This window comes from Myxine glutinosa, chromosome 4 (assembly GCF_964187855.1).
Source record: "Myxine glutinosa chromosome 4, kmMyxGlut1.1, whole genome shotgun sequence".
NCBI lineage: Eukaryota > Metazoa > Chordata > Myxini > Myxiniformes > Myxinidae > Myxine > Myxine glutinosa.
In genome coordinates, this window is record NC_136264.1 from 115,387,975 (window position 1) to 115,404,139 (window position 16,165).

General features: G+C 42.8%; 1 protein-coding gene across 2 annotated transcripts in view; it reads left to right on the forward strand.

Annotated features, from left to right (window-relative positions):
• The window catches only part of LOC137425112 (glucoside xylosyltransferase 1), a 46,054-nt gene extending 31,872 nt beyond the window's left edge, over positions 1-14,182 (forward strand). Inside the window, exons 9-10 of one of the 2 annotated variants that reach the window (XR_013623136.1) lie at positions 8,576-8,927; positions 12,191-14,182. Coding sequence is in view for 1 of the 2 variants with exons in the window: in XM_068113213.2 (XP_067969314.2) it covers positions 8,576-8,716 (141 nt within the window). In the remaining variant the exon portion in view is untranslated. Of the gene's footprint in view, positions 1-8,575; positions 10,034-12,190 lie in introns of those variants that run through there. The other variant, XM_068113213.2, reaches the window with a different exon arrangement.
• Positions 14,183-16,165: the final 1,983 nt, after the last annotated feature.

Here is a 16,165-nt window from a genome sequence, read left to right on the forward strand (position 1 = left end):
AGGCGTGACCTTTAGTATAAAATGAGACTTTTTCATTTCAGTGCGCCTAACAATCAACTTTTTTTTTTTTTTTTAGGTCAAAAAGATGCTCTACTGAGTGCCATAATTCTTTGTTCTATTTTGCCAAGTGTCGCTCTATGAGTGATTTTTCATTTGTCTCTGTCTGTGAACAGGATGTTTCAAAAAGTTGTGCATGGATTCAGCCGAACTTTGGTGAAGAGGTAGCTTATGTGATAAGGACTAAATGATGAGATTTAGGTGAAGATCCGGATCTGGCTAGTATAATTTTTAAAATGATTCTTCACCATTGGGAGATAGGGCCAAAAACGATATATAGCAGGATATCTCAAAAAGTTGTGGACGGATTCGGACGAATCTTGGTGGACAGATTGGTTGTGTGACATGGACAAATCGGTTAAATTTGGTGAAGATTGGAATCCAGATCCGGATGAGATAATTTTTTAAGTCATTCTTCATCATTCAATGATAGGACTAAACCTGATACAGTCGTGGCCAAAAATATTGGCACCCTTGCCCTTTTTTCAAATAACTCACAATTTTCTCTGAAAAGAAGTTGAAATTGACAAAAGTATTTGGTCTCCACAATTCTTTATTTCACTGTTAATATTGCAGAACCTTTGTTTTTGATTCAGAACTTAATATATCCTTTTAATTCAGGAAATAAAAAGAAAGGGCATTGACAAAATTATTGACACCCAAGACTTAATATTTGGTAGCACCGACTTTGGACAAAATAACTGCAGTCAAGTGCTTCCTATAGCCATGAATGAGCTTCCTACACCTCTCTACTGGCAGTTTTGCCCACTCTGCTTGTGCAAACTGCTCCAGTTCTCCCAGATATGAAGGGTGCTTTCTCCCAACGGCTGTTTTCAGATCTCCCCACGGGTGTTCAATGGGATTTATATCTGGACTCATTGCTGGCCACTTCAGAACAGTCCAGCGTTTTGTAGTGAACCATTCCTGTGTGCTTTTTGAAGTGTGTTTGGGGTCATTGTCCTGCTGCAAGACCCATGACCTTCGACGGAGACCCAGCGTTCTGACACTGAGTTGAACATTGCGCTCCAAAATGCCTTGGTTATCTCCTGATTTCATGATGCCATGCACACATTCAAGGCACCCAGTGCCAGAGGCTGCACAGCAACCCCAAACATCACTGAACCTTATCTATGTTTGTCTGTGGGGAAGGTGTTCTTTTCTTTGAAGGCTTCATTTTGTTTTCTGAAAACATAGACATCATGTGCTTTACCAAAAAGCTCTAACTTGGTCTCATCTGTCCACAGGACATTCTCCCAGAAGGATTTTTGCTTGTTCCGGTGTGTTTTGGCAAACTCCAGTCAGGCTTACTTACATATGTCTGTCTCTCAGCAGTGGGGTCCTCCTGGGTCTCCTCCCATCGAACTCCCTTTCATTGAGTTGGCGACGGATGGTGCAAGTTGAAACTGTCGTACCTTGTGTCTGAAGATCAGCTTGAATCTGTTTGGCAGTTGATTGAGGTGCTTTCTCCACCATTCGAACAATCCTTCACTGCAATCTATGATCAAGTTTTCTCTTGCAGCCACGTCCAGGGATGTTGGCTACAGTGCCATGGGACTTAAACTTCCTGATAACATTGCATAGGGTGGACACAGGACCATCAAGGTCTTTGGAGATGGACATGTAGCTTTGAGATGGTCCATGCTTGGCTACAATCTTGTGTCTGACCTCCTCAGACAATTCTCTAGTTTTTCTTTCTTTTCTCCATGCTCATTGCGGTGTACACGGTGATACAAAACAGCAGAATGACTCCTTTTCTCTATTCAAACTGGGTGAATGAATGATTTTTATATTGCAGACACTTGCAACTCACCATGGTCGCGTTCAATTCGAAAGTAAAAGAGAATCACCTCCTTGAAATATAATTATTTCTAACAACTTCTAAAAGGTGCCAATAATATTGTCCGGACCATTTTAGGATTTCTGCGTGGAATAAGCTAAGATTTAGTCATTGTTTCGGCTTTTTTTGTTTTGTTCCACTGCAAAACAAAGAAATACATATGTGGATACCAAAATGTTTTTTAATTTCAACAATTTTCTGGAAGAAATGGTGCATTATTTGAAAAAAGTCCAAGGGTGCCAATATTTTTGGCCACGACTGTATATAGCACAATATCTCAAAAAGTTACGGATGGATTTTGGATTCGGATAGGTGAATTATTTCCCTTCCAAGTGATTCTTCACCATTGAGAGATCGGGCAAAAAACGATATATAACACTAGTGGGGGCAGCCGTGGGAATCCCACGGGCATGGAGGTGTGTGACATTTGGACATCTTCATTTGGGTGCTGCACCTGCACATTCAGTATTACAAAATGGTTACATTGAGGTAATCCACAAAATTTATTTTGAATTGTGCTTTCAAATAATAAATATAGTGACCGGTAAATGGTGAGAGAATGCATGTGCTTATCATGGGAAATACAGTTTGAAATGTGTAATTACACCTTCTTTTTTTTTTTTTTTTTTTTTTTTGTATACAAGATCGAGGCTCGTGAAAGAGCAAACATTAATCACACAAAAAGACAAACCGACACACAAAACACAAAAAACAAGGGGAGCGGCAGACAAGATGGGGAGAGAGGGGGGAGGACACAAAAGAGAGGGGGAAGAAGGGGAAGGACACAAACACAACATTTGAGAGCAGGGACATCGGGAGGACTTGGGGGGAGGTGGGAGAGGATTAAAACATATGAACACTGCAAGGACTCTGGGGTGAATTACCGGGGGTAGAAAAGATCAAGGTTTTCGATGGGGGAAGATAAGAGATGGTGGTGAACAGCTGTTTTAAAGACCTGGAGGGAGGAGTGGGATTGAAGGGAGTGGGGGAGTTTGGTGGTGGTGATCTCGTCCTAATGTAAAATGTAACTTCAAGAGCTTAAATCCTCTCCCTCCCCGCCCCGAACCCTCCCACATCACGCACACTGCACCGGGGAGTGGGTCACACACGGGGGGAGCGGGTCACACACGGGGGGAGCGGGTCACACACAGGGGAGCCGGTCACATACAGGGGATCCGGTCACACACAGGGCTGCCGGTCACACACAGGGGAGCCGGTCACACACAGGGCTGCCGGTCACAAACAGGGGTGCCGGTCACACACAGGGGAGCGGGTCACACACAAGGGAGCGGGTCACACACAGGGGAGTGGGTCACACACAGGGGAGTGGGTCACACACAGGGGAGCAGGTCACACACAGGGGAGCGGGTTACACACAGGGGAGCGGGTCACACACAGGGGAGTGGGTCACACACAGTGGAGCGGGTCACACACAGGGGAGCAGGTCACACACAGGGGAGTGGGTTACACACAGGGGAGCGGGTCACACACAGGGGAGTGGGTCACACACAGGGGAGCGGGTCACACACAGGGGAGCGGGTCACACACAGTGGAGCGGGTCACACACAGGGGAGCGGGTCACACACAGGGGAGCGGTTCACACACAGGGGAGCGAGTCACACACAGGGGAGTGGGTCACACACAGGGGAGTGGGTCACACACAGGGGAGTGGGTTACACACAGGGGAGTGGGTTACACACAGGGGAGTGGGTCACACACAGGGGAGTAGGTCACACACAGGGGAGTAGGTCACACACAGAGGAGTGGGTCACACACAGGGGAGTGGGTCACACACAGGGGAGTGGGTCACACACAGGGGAGTGGGTCACACATAGGGGAGTGGGTCACACACCGGGGAGAGTATTACACACACTGGAGATGGGGAGAGGATAATGACGTTCATTGGTGATCTCGTTCTATTCCCTCATTCTTTTATTCATTTTGGAAATGGCAGTTACAAATGACTCTCATCCAACTCATTGAGACAGCGCTGACATAAAAAAGCAGGAATGACTACCCTCATGCCTCACATTACACAACCTTGAGCCAAAGACAGCTCGCACGCACGCAAAGCTTATGGAGCATATTCTGACATCGAGAGCAACTCGCATCAAGAACCTGACAAAACAACCTGCACAACATGTGGCAGCACGGGATCATGACGAACGGCAGCGGCCACTTCCGCAGCAATTACCAGACCAGATTCAATCTGTTCCAGCATGAACACTCAACCTCATCTGCAGGTTCGGCACTGGTCTTTGGAGAATGAAGCTCTGCCCCTCTCCACATGTGCAATTTCCGCTCTGTGTTTGTTTATTTATTTCACATTGTGGATTCCATGTCCTGTACTTGCACACGATTCAGCCTTCACTCATGCGAAAACCAAAAGTTTTATTTTTCAAACACTATTTTCTTTCTTCTGCATTATGAAAACATATATTTGGGTGGTGTATAATTATATACTGCCGCAATTTTTTTTATATCTCGGCAATTTTCCCTCTGTGTGAATTTATTTATTTCACATTGTGGATTACATGTCCTGTACTTGCACATGATTCAGCCTTGAAAACTCATGTGAAAACCAAAACTTTTTCTGCTACAGACCTCATGATTTTATTTCCTCTGCATTATGAAAACACATCTTCTTTGGGCGGTGTATAATAGACCACTGCCACGGTCGCTCCAAACTAAACATGGATTACCTTGTTTCCTTTGCATGAGTTGTAATCAAAATGTAGCTTTGTTTCTTCAAAAAGTAACTTATGATAGAAGACAGGTTGATTCAGTCTTAAAATGGACATCAAACAGACAGACAGACAGGGGTGAAAACATAACCTCCATCCACCTTTGGTGGTGGAGGAAAATATTTTTAAAAAAGTTGTGGTTGAGTTACGACTAAACTTGGTGGACGAGTTGGTTAGGTGACGAGAACAAGCCGATTAGATTTTGGTTCAGGTCCGAATCCAGATCCGGCCTATCAGTGGGATACGAAATGTAAAATGTTCAGCCTGGTGGAGGTATGCTCTCTACCGAGTGCTGTTCTTGTCATGTCAGTGTTCCTGATCAGTGAAATTAGAAAGGTTTGTACCAGTTCTCCTTTATTACTCATTCTATGTATTTATTCCGTAAATAGTTTCTCCCTCATTAGAGAGAACGATATCTTGGTCAAGTCTATGTTGAACAGCAGGTTGAGGTGAAGGTGGATGTGATAATAGAAATCCTGCTGTGTTAAAAAAAAAAAAGCCTTGGCCGGAAAGACGAAGACAGACAGCAAATACAGCTAGTGTTTTGTATTTAATCCCACTTGCTTGCTGCTGGTTCACTGTCATGCATTTAAATACGAGGTATGCATCCACAAGGGTGTTTTACCCCACAATCCCTACACAAGGGTTATGTTCATAACTGGTATTTCCGAAACGATGCTTGAACCTGAGTGCGCCATGTAGGTTGAATCCTATTGCGAGTGTCATTCTCTCTGGCTGTAACTTCAGTTGTTTTAGAAAGACAATTATTTTGTTGGTATCTCAAAACACATCAATTGTACCAAAAAGATGTCATGTCATGATAAATCAAATTCCTTTGATGTATGATCAACGCCTACACGCTGATTGGTGAGTAGGCATTGCGGACATCTATAATATCAGCGCAAAAATGTGATAATTTCCCAATGCAGTTACTTCTTCCTCTTTACCTCACCTCCCCTACTCGATTCTCTATCCTCTCCACTTCTCCTTCTCCCCCATCAATTTCATTTCCAGCTTCCTCTGTTTTCCACCCCTTTTTTTACTCCCCCTTAACCAAGCATACCACCTCTTTCTGGGTCGGCCGTTGACCCATATCAGTAAGCTAAAATATTTACCTTCATGTTTTTTGAGTCAAAATCTCTTGCAACGAGCTCATGCATGCTAATTAAATAAAAGGTCAAGTAGAATTGTAATTTGAGGTGAAAGGGATGGGTGTACTATGTTTATTCGTGTGGACAGATGTATGAGTGTTTGGCCAAAATTAATGCCTCTTGTTTTATTTTTCTCATTTATTTTTAATTTTCCTCATTGAAAGAAAATCTTTATACACATTAAAGTTTCGCATCGATCATATGAGGTTTATTTTTCTATCCAATAAGGCTGCTAGCTGAATAGCTGTCAGAGGAGACAATAAATATTGCAGACAGAAGAAGAGAGATGAAAACCAAAGGGACATTAAGTGGCTAAGTGCCGACTTGTAATGACAAGCTGGGAAAAACAACAAAATATTTCAGAGGCATGCATAGAGATAGAAAGTGACAGAGTGGGGAAAAGCAAGAGATCTTTTTAGAAAGATCAGAGATCATAGGAAAGTTTAGGTCTCGGGTTGAGGTCCTTAAGAGTGGAAAAGGAAAAGATATTGGAGAAGAAACGCAGGTTGAAATAAAGATGGAAGCACTATACCGAATACCGAAATATACTGAAACTCTATACAAGCGAGATCGCAATATGATGGCAACCTTCAAAGAAAGAGAATACGAGCATGAACCAATAGTGAGAGGATGTGAGGCATGTAGAGCCTTGAAAGAGCAGGCAAACGGAAATGCACCAAGTACCGATGAAATTAAATGGACCTCTTTAAGATAGTTGGGGAGGAGGCAAACAAAATATGAACAGCTACCTGTACGCAGATCCGGATCAGGATTGTGTGGCCTAAAACGTGGAAGCAGTCAGTCTACATACCATGGCCAAAGGAAGGGGATGCAAGAGAAAGTTCAATTAAGAAAAATCATTCCCTTGATTTCACATACCAGCAAGATATTTACTAAAGATCATTCAACACGGAATATAAGACTTCATGAAATGAGAAATGCCCGTTGAGCAAGCAGGTTTCAGAAGAGGAAGAGGTACTACAGATCAAATCGCAAGTCTGCGGTGGATCATGGAAAAAGCAAGGGAATATCAAAGGAAGGTGTATGTTTTATAGATTATAACAAAGCTTTCGAATGTGTTGATGATGAATTGATGTGGATTATTCTGAGAGGAATGGGGTTGTCGGAGCACCTGATATGTCTGATAAGAGCTCTGTACACTAGACAAGAAGCTATGGTAAGAACATCGATTGGAAAAGGGGTCAGACAGGGGTGCATTCTCTCCCCTTACTTTTCAATCTGTATAGTGATCACATCATGAGGAAATCAAACTTTGATGACATAGAGGATTGAGTTAGGATTGGAGGAAGATCTATCAACAACAGAAAGTATGCTGACGATACCTCTCTTTTGACAGAAAGTTAAGAGGACTTATTGAGAGAGCAGCACACAGTGAAGAGGGAAAGTACAAAAGCTGGTCTTTATTTACACATAAAAAAGACTAATATCTTGCTTGTCAACTGCGAAACTCGATGTGTTCCGATTGAGAGACGATCACGTGGAAATAGTGTAAAGTTTCATCTTCCTGGGTTCTAAGATTGAAATGAGTGGGGAACAGCGGAGGAATGAATAGACGGTTAGCAATGGGAAGAACAGCAATGTCAGGATTGACAAAGATCTGGGAAAGACAAATATGTGACCTTATAAACCTGGAGGAGGCTGGTGAATGCTCTGGTATTTCCAGTTGTAATGTATGGATGGGAGCCATGGACAGGGAAAAAGAAAGAAAGGAAGAAGAACAAACAAATCAGTGCTTGAATAAATTTGACCTTCATGTGCATTGGAAGCGCTGATGCTGAAACAGAAACTGTCATACTTTGGACACATGATGCGTGCAGAAAAGAAAACTCTGGCGAAATCAACCAAGCTGGATGTAGTGGAGGGAACAATATAGGAAGAGGCAGACCTTGTATGTGCTGGATGGATGAGGTAAAGGCTGCAACAAATCTGTCTCTGCCAGAGATTCAGCAAACAGTGCAGGATAGGGATGTTTGGAGAAATCTGATCATGAATATCACCAGATGTCAAACACGACTTGACAGAACTAGATAATAAATTATTATAGAACACTAGAAGCACCCGCTCCGCAAGGGAGAGTGGCCAGGGGGAAGGCGGGGAAGGGGAGGGGGTTAGGTGGTGGTGGGGGGTTATGTTATTATCCTTATTCAAACTTGTAATTAAAAATACCTCTTGCTGCTTAATTCAAAACACCTCACTGCACTGGTAAATGTGGGGACAAGGAATACTATACTGCAAAGGGTGGGGATTTGTCATAACCTCTCCCACCTGCAGACGATGCACATTTATATCGAGAATTTGCATACCCCTCATCCCCCTCCCCCAAGATTACTGGCAAAGATAGAAACACCCCGATGCACTAATTGGGATCATGATGATCCTACGTAGAAAGTCTGGAGGATGTAATCGGTCCAGAACTGAAGGAGTAGTAACTAGTGCGACAAACACACAAACAAACACACACGCACTGGTCCATTAATTATTGTAAGGATCTTTCTATATGGGAAAGGTACTGCAAATTAATTTGGTGTTTACAGAGGCTGCAGTTTAGCAACACATTTGTTTAAAAGTTGTTTTTGAGAGCTGTGGTGAGGGCGATCTTTGTATTTTTGAAGGCTTTTGTTGCTGAAATTTTTGTTGTGAATTGTGAAGAGATTTGCTTTGTTCTGGGAAACTGTTTGTATTACCTTTTCCCCCTGGTTTCCCTCATCTTGGCTTATGTTCAATGTTCTGTGGCTTTGCCTGCTCTTTTGCTTGTTTGTTCGCAGTTTCCCTTCGGTGGGGACGTGGAGAGACACCTGCTCGCTCCTCTTCGGGCGGCCCTGCAAGGAACTGAGCACACATACTGTGGACGTATGCCTGCCGTCTTCACAGCATCCCTGCAGTGCAGCACTTTGACTTCTTCTTAGCACTCGATTGATTGGGGGAGGTGGCACAGTGGTGGGTTGAAGCACACATTATCAGAGTTGCATCAGCACAGCCAGAAGCAAGTACACTTTGCAGTCATCCGAGGTGTGTAGAAGCTCTGAAGTTGGTGGTGAAACTATAATCTGTTGGAAGGATTTTGGCCCGTCAAGGCAAAACACCATACAGCATTGAAGCTTGAAAACCACACCAGAGGTAACTAATAATTCTCTGTGATTTATTTCAAAGCTACTTTTTTGGCCTCTCTCAATGACGTTTTTCTTGGTTGAACTGTCTTTCCATGCACTTCCCAAATGTGAACTATAAACTCATTTAACAAATGCAATTTTGTCTTTAACCGTTTTTTTTCCTGCCTAATCCTTTGTTTAACATCATTTGAACATGATGATGTTCCTTTCTATTTATCATCATTTGCCACCTTTCCTATTGCCTTAGCAAATATGTTTGTGATTGACTGGCACTCTCTGCTTCTGACCAATAAGACTATTCTTCATGTTGTCAACTTGAAAAGGTTATTTTAGGTCCTGGATTTGATGCTGCCCTCCACAGACATATCCTACCCTCCTTTATTTTTCTCTTCTTTTTTTTTACTACTGTATTTAATTCCTGGTAATTTAGTCCTTTCCTTTGTCTCTTCATAGGATGTATAATTCTATTAGGTGAGTATGTGTATATTTATTTGTATTCATTTTTTGGAGTACAGTAGGCATTTTAGAAATCGTACGAGCATTTTAAAATTCCCCTTTCCCCACCTCACCCCATTTCACACTTGTTGCCATAATGGTCAACTAACGGAGAGTAAATGATGTACGAGGTATTCAGGGACACACATTTTGGTTTTAGTTTTGTTTTTCAAATAACTTTGTGATGCTGTCTTTCTGAATAACAATATCTATATATTTTTTATTCATGTTTTTTTTTTCTACCTAATCCTAGGTAAAGTAGAAGGCTTGTAGAGTACAGTGATTGAGGATGGAGTAGTATCATACCAAATGTGGAGTAGTGAGAAATTTGTGGTGATGGAATGTATGTATGTCTCAACAATGTCAGAGAGAAAGAAAAAGGTGACAAGTTGTTGTGGGGTTCAGGTTTGTGAGACATCAAAGATTGGGACTTTTTTTAATTTTTTTTTTTTTTAGATTGGGAGTTTCCATGCTCAACTGCTGATGAAGTTTTTAAAATTAATCGTTTATAAAATGGAATAAGGTTTTGTTTTTTGTTTTTTGTTTTTTAATCTGATTTTTTTAAATGGCGTATAAAACTGACAATAAAATTAACATTCGAAAAAATCCTAACTACCATATGTTGAAGTCCTTGCCGTTGCTTCATGTAATTAAGTGTATAGGTTCTGAAGAAGCTCTTCAGTATGAAGATCGTGTTCCGTTAAATCCATACATTGACCTTTTTCATAACATGAAGATGTGAATGGTCCTAAGATTAGGTGTTCCTAGCTGGAAGCCCATGGTAAAATACCATGATGGAAAAAGAAAAAAAAAACTAGAACAATGTGACTGTGTTGCCAATATGTCTCCGCATAGTCCCACAACGGGTAAATTCCATCGCTCACTGTCCAAAAATAAACAAGTTTGATTTAAATCCCTTCAGCTGTTCTCTCAAGTATCACATTTTTACCAGAAATGACAGGTTTCACAACGATCGGTGAAGCAGTTTCAGAGAAAGGATTTTTTTAAATATCGGCTTTCAAGCTAATATGGCTGCCATATCACATGACATATTACCTTAAAGAATGGCACTCTGCATATGTATGAGTAGGGGATCACGTTTGTGATGTTTCGTGTTGATCGGATAAGGTTCGTTTTTCTACCCAAGATGGCTGCCAAACCATGTGACCTACGACATCATCATTTTCCAACTATATGCAACAGTGCTGTTAGATGATTTGTAAAATTTTGCATCGATAGGATGAGTGGTTTCAGAGATATAATTATTTCATATTTTCCTTCAATGCAATATGGCTGCCAAACCATGTGACCTATGATGTCATAAATTTAAAATATATGAATACAAATGGGTCATAGATCATGTGCATGCAATTTCAGATTTTTTAGGATAAGGATTTCAATTAAAACATTTTTGGCTGGTATACCACTTCACCTATGATGTCATCATTAGATGCTTTTGTTCCCCATTGGGAGTACTTGACAATGTGCCAAGTCTCAAATTTTTCCATTCAGCGGTTTCCGAGAAATAATTTTTTATTATTTGCTTTTAATCCAAGATGGCTGCCATACCACGTGACCTATGACATCACAATCATCATAAAACATTCTGCATGGGTGTCACTCCTATCCTGAAAGTTTCGTCTCGATCGGACATATGGTTGCTGAGAAAAACTAGGTTTAGACCGTACGTACGGACGGACGGACAGACAGACAGACAGACAGACAGACAGGCGGAAGGACGGACGGACGACCCGAAAACATAATGCCTTCGTCGGCGGAGGCATGAAAAGGAATTGAAAGATTGAAAGAGCTCAAATTGAAAGAGCTCAAAAAATTAAAATTACATTTCTTAACAACAAAGATATCGCAGCAAATCCTTGATTCATACCTTAGTTCATTTCACACAATGAAAGTGCCGATGTTTGGTTTATATTGGGTTACAAAATTTCCCTACCTGGGGAGAGGAGACACCCCCTTCTCAGACCCTCCTCACCCACCCCACACCCCTCCCAGACCTTCCTACCCATCCCAGACCCTTCATCCCCATCCCAGACCCTTCACCCCCTACCAGACCCTTCACCCCCTACCAGACCCTTCATCCCATCCCAGACACTTTATACCCCCCCCAGCCCCTCAATCCCCTCCAGATACTCAACCCCCTTCCCCAGACCATCACCTTATGCTCCCAGACCCCTACACATCCATCCACCCCCACTCACCCCCACACCCCCATCTGCCCCCACACCTCCCAGCCACCCACACCCCTTTCTCGCATCATGGGACCTTTCAATCCTCCCGCATTTTCTTTTCTCAATGTTGACAACTTTGCAAACGGATTAAATCTGGACAGTGTCCACATGGATAGCACCCTGCATCTGGTCCTGTGCTCACTCAGGCTCACAAATATCTAATTTCCAAAAGTATTCAAACCCCCTGAGTCAATACTTCTAGTAAGGGAAACATATGAAAATCTGTTAACTAAATTGCTACCAAAAAATTTCTTCACCAATATGTTTGTAAAGGTGTGTAATAACATGTGTTAAAATGTTGAAGGTCAACTCCTGTGGGAAACCCAGAAAAAATGCTGTTGAATTCGGGTACCGAAAAATTATTTTCGAGAATTTTTATTTTTTTAAATCGGCCCTTAAGTAACTTATGAGGGGTCAAATAAGGGTTTTTCATGATTCTGAGTTTATTGTTAACATTTATATTTCACCACAGACACTCCTTTGTGGAAAAATAATTTCTAAATATATCTCATTTTCTACTTTGAAGGACATGGAGTCTAGCAATATGGATGAAGACGTTACTCCACCTGTGCTCAATTGCTTCATCTGTGCACGCTCGGATACACCAGCTGAAGGGCTCATACAGGCAACTCCAAAGGGATACTCAACTTTATTGAAACAAGCAGAAACTGTCGAAAATGTTACTGTTGTGGAACGTATGAAGGAGGCTCAAAAGGAAGGAAAACTGAGGTACCACCAGAAGTGTAAAAATGATCTGTACAACAACTTTGTTGCAACCACCAAGAAGTCAGCTCAAGCATCAAAGGCAGAGAAAGAGTCATCAAAGTTGAAGAGAAGACGCACTACTTGTGAGTTCAGTTCATCAACTGGCTGCAGTTCTAGAAGATCACAGTCAGTTGACCTCCTGTATAAGGATGTATGCATTCTTTGCAACCAACCAGCCCAGCTCTACAAAAATAATCCAGCACAAGCTAGAAAGAAATGCAGAGTGCCAGATAATTTGACTGCAGATACACTGAAGGCAAGCTTGAAGACAGCACGGAGTCGCGGGGATGACTGGGGCACTGAAGTCACTGGACGCCTGGAAGGGATCAACGACTTGGTAGCAGAAGAAACACTGTACCATTTGCGATGCAAACTTATGTTTGCGAGAGGTGACAGTTTGTCCAAGACTGATGAGGAAGGAAAAAGGAAGAGAGGACAGAGGAGTATTGATGAGGAGCGAGAGGCAGTTTTTATTGAATTCTGCGAATGGTTAGACTCAGAATTGGAGCATGGGGTAAAGAACATGGACCAAGTCCATGAAAAGCTGCAGGAGTTTGATCAGTCACCAGAGAAGAGCCTTTCTTATTCAAAGCATTGGCTAAAGATAAAACTTCTAGAGAAATACGAAGACACCTTGTATTTCACAACACAGGAAAGAAGGGCAGATGTACTCTGTCTCAAAGATGGCACCGACAATATTCTGCGAGAGCATCATGCTAATCTTGACCATGGAGATGAGAAGACTCAGATCATAAAGACGGCACTCAAGTTCATATCCAATGATATTGCCTTGATTGATTTAGGTCCAAAGTCATACCCCACCACACACAGTATGACTGACATCGATAGCTATCGATAGCTACTGACATCGATGACTATAGTCAGCTGACACTTGTTCCTGCAAGCCTTCAGATGTTCTTGAGACCGATTGTCAAGACAGACGAAAGAGTTGCCGTTTGGGGGCAGAATTTTATTAAGGCCTGTCGACCTCGGTCTGGAGTATTGCCACACCAAATGGTGCTTGCCATACAACTTGATCATAGATTTGGGTCAAAATGGATGCTCAACAAGTTCCACCGGCTGGGATACACTGAGTCTTACACGGAGACACAAAACTACAAATACTGCTTTCTTAATAGTCCAACCTCCAACAGAGGGTGCAGCTGCACAACATTCACTCCGTGCCTACCTGCAGACCCGGGACTGGATCCTTCTACAGAGCATGTCTCTGAACCCCAGTGACTATGGATGGACAATAGGTGTGCATGGGTATGAGCCAGTTCCAACACTGGACCCCACGGCTCCTGAGGAGCTATTGCAGTTCACGAGCTGTAATTGTCATGGAGATTGCAGCAACCGGCGATGCAGCTGCAAGAAGAATGGGGTCACGTGCATCTCGGCCTGTGGATTCTGTAATGGCATTACATGCAGAAACTGCAGTCATGATGTTGTTGAGTCTGAAGAAGACATAGACAATGACTGTTGAAACTTCTGACATTGTGAATGAGAAATAACTCTTGAGTATTATATATGTATGTGAAATAAAAGCTACTTTGTGTGTAAATGTAAAAGTGAAAATATAAATGTTAACAATCAACTCAGAATCATGAAAAACCCTTATTTGACCCCTCATAAGTTACTTAAGGGCCGATTTAAAAAAATAAAAATTCTCGAAAATAATTTTTCGGTACCCGAATTCAACAGCTTTTTTTCTGGGTTTCCCACGGGAGTTGAACTTCAACATTTTAACACATGTTATTACACACCTTTACAAACATATTGGTGAAGAAATTTTTTGGTAACAATTTAGTTAACAGATTTGTGAAATATCTCATAAAATGCCCTTACTATTCGTAGAAGCGCTTTTGGCAGCGATTACAGCTTCGAGCCTTCTTGGGTATGTCTGTATGAGCTTTGCACATCTGGATTTGGGGAGTTTCTCGCATTGTTCCTTACAGATTTGCTTTGGCTCTGTGAAGTTGGATGGGGAGCGTCGGTGAACAGAAATCTTCAAGTCTTTCCACAGATTCTCAATGGGATTCGTCTGGGCTTTAGCTGGACCACGCAAGGGCTTTCACATTATTTTCATGAAGCCATTCCAGTGTTGCTTTGGCTGGATGCTTGGGGTTATTGTCCTGTTGGAAAGTAAATTTTCACCGCAATCTAACGTCTTTTGCACTCTGAAGCAGGTTCTCCTCAATGATTTGCCTGTATTTGGCTCCAATCTCTCCTTCAAGTCTCCCACTCCCTGCTGTTGAAAAGCATTCCCATACAGTAGCATGATGCTGGCACTGCCATGCTTCACGATAGGGATGGTGATAGATCGGTGATGAGCTGTGCTCGGCTACCACCGTACATATTGCTTTGCATTCAGGCCAAAGAGTTCAATTTTCGTCCTCAGAATGTTTTACTTCATGCTCTCAGAGTTTTCACGTGCCTTTTTGCAAACTCCTGGCATGCTGTCATGTGCCTTTTTCTCGGGAGTGGCTTCTGTCTGGCTACTATTTATTTTTTTTGTATCCAGAATCGAGGCTCATGAAAGAGCTAACATTTATCACACAAACAAATTAAACAGACAAACAATGTATATAAAAAGGGGAGCGGTAGACAAGATGGGGAGAGAAGGGGAAGCACACAAACACAACATTTGAGAGCAGGGACATCGGGAGATCTGTGGGAGGGAGAGGGCTTGGGGGGAGGAGGCGTGGGAAGGGGGTGGGGGGGGGGTGGGAGGAGTATAAAACACAAGGACACCAAGGACTTCCAGGAAAGAAGTTGGTATTTCAAAAAAGTGGATTTGGGGTGAAATTAGCGGGGGTAGAAAAGATCAAGGTTTTGGATTCTTGATAAGAGATGGTGGTGAACAGCTGTTTTAAAGACCTGGAGGGAGGAGTGGGATTGAAGAGAGTGAGGGAGTTTGTTCCAGAGGCGGGAGAAAATGGGAATGAAGGAGTGAAGGTGAGCAGAGAGTCTTGATTTTGGCAGTTTAACCATAAGAGGGTTGCAGGCAGATCTTGTGCGACCTGTAGGAATATTTGGGGACAGAGCCCAGAGAGAGCTGGGGGAGCAAGGCCGGAGAGGAGTCGGTCGAAGACGGAAAGACCACCAACCTGCCTGCGGTGAGTAAGTGAAAGGCCCTCGGAGATAGCTTCATCGCGGGAGATTCCAATGATTCTGAAAGCTTTGGTTTCAACAGCGTGAAGCCGAGCAAGGTGTGAGGCAGGAGCACCAGCCCAGAGGGGGGGAACAGTATTCCATTGAGCTGCGGATGAAAGCCTTGTATGTGGTGAGGAGCTCAGGTGTGCCAAGGAAGGACTTCGCACGATGGAGGATGCCCAGTCGGTGACTGGCTTTGGAGGCCAGATTTGAAATGTGGTTTTCCAAAAAGATTTTACTCTCCCATAAAGCTTAGATTTGTGAAATGCTGCAAAGACTGTTGTCCATCCAGCAGGTTCTCCCATCTTAGCCAAGGAACTCTGTAGTTTTGTCAGAGTGATCATTGGGTTCTTGGTCACATCCCTGACCAATATTCTTCTTGCCCAGTTGCTGTGTTTGGTTGGATGGCCAGCTCTAAGAAGAGTCTGGGTAGTCCTACATTCTTTCCATTTCCTAATGATGGAGCTCATTGTGCTCTTGGGAACTTTCAACACAGGAAATTGTTTCATACCCTTCCCCAGATCTATGCATCCGCACAATTATAAATCGGCGTTCTACGGACAGGTCCTTGGACTTCATG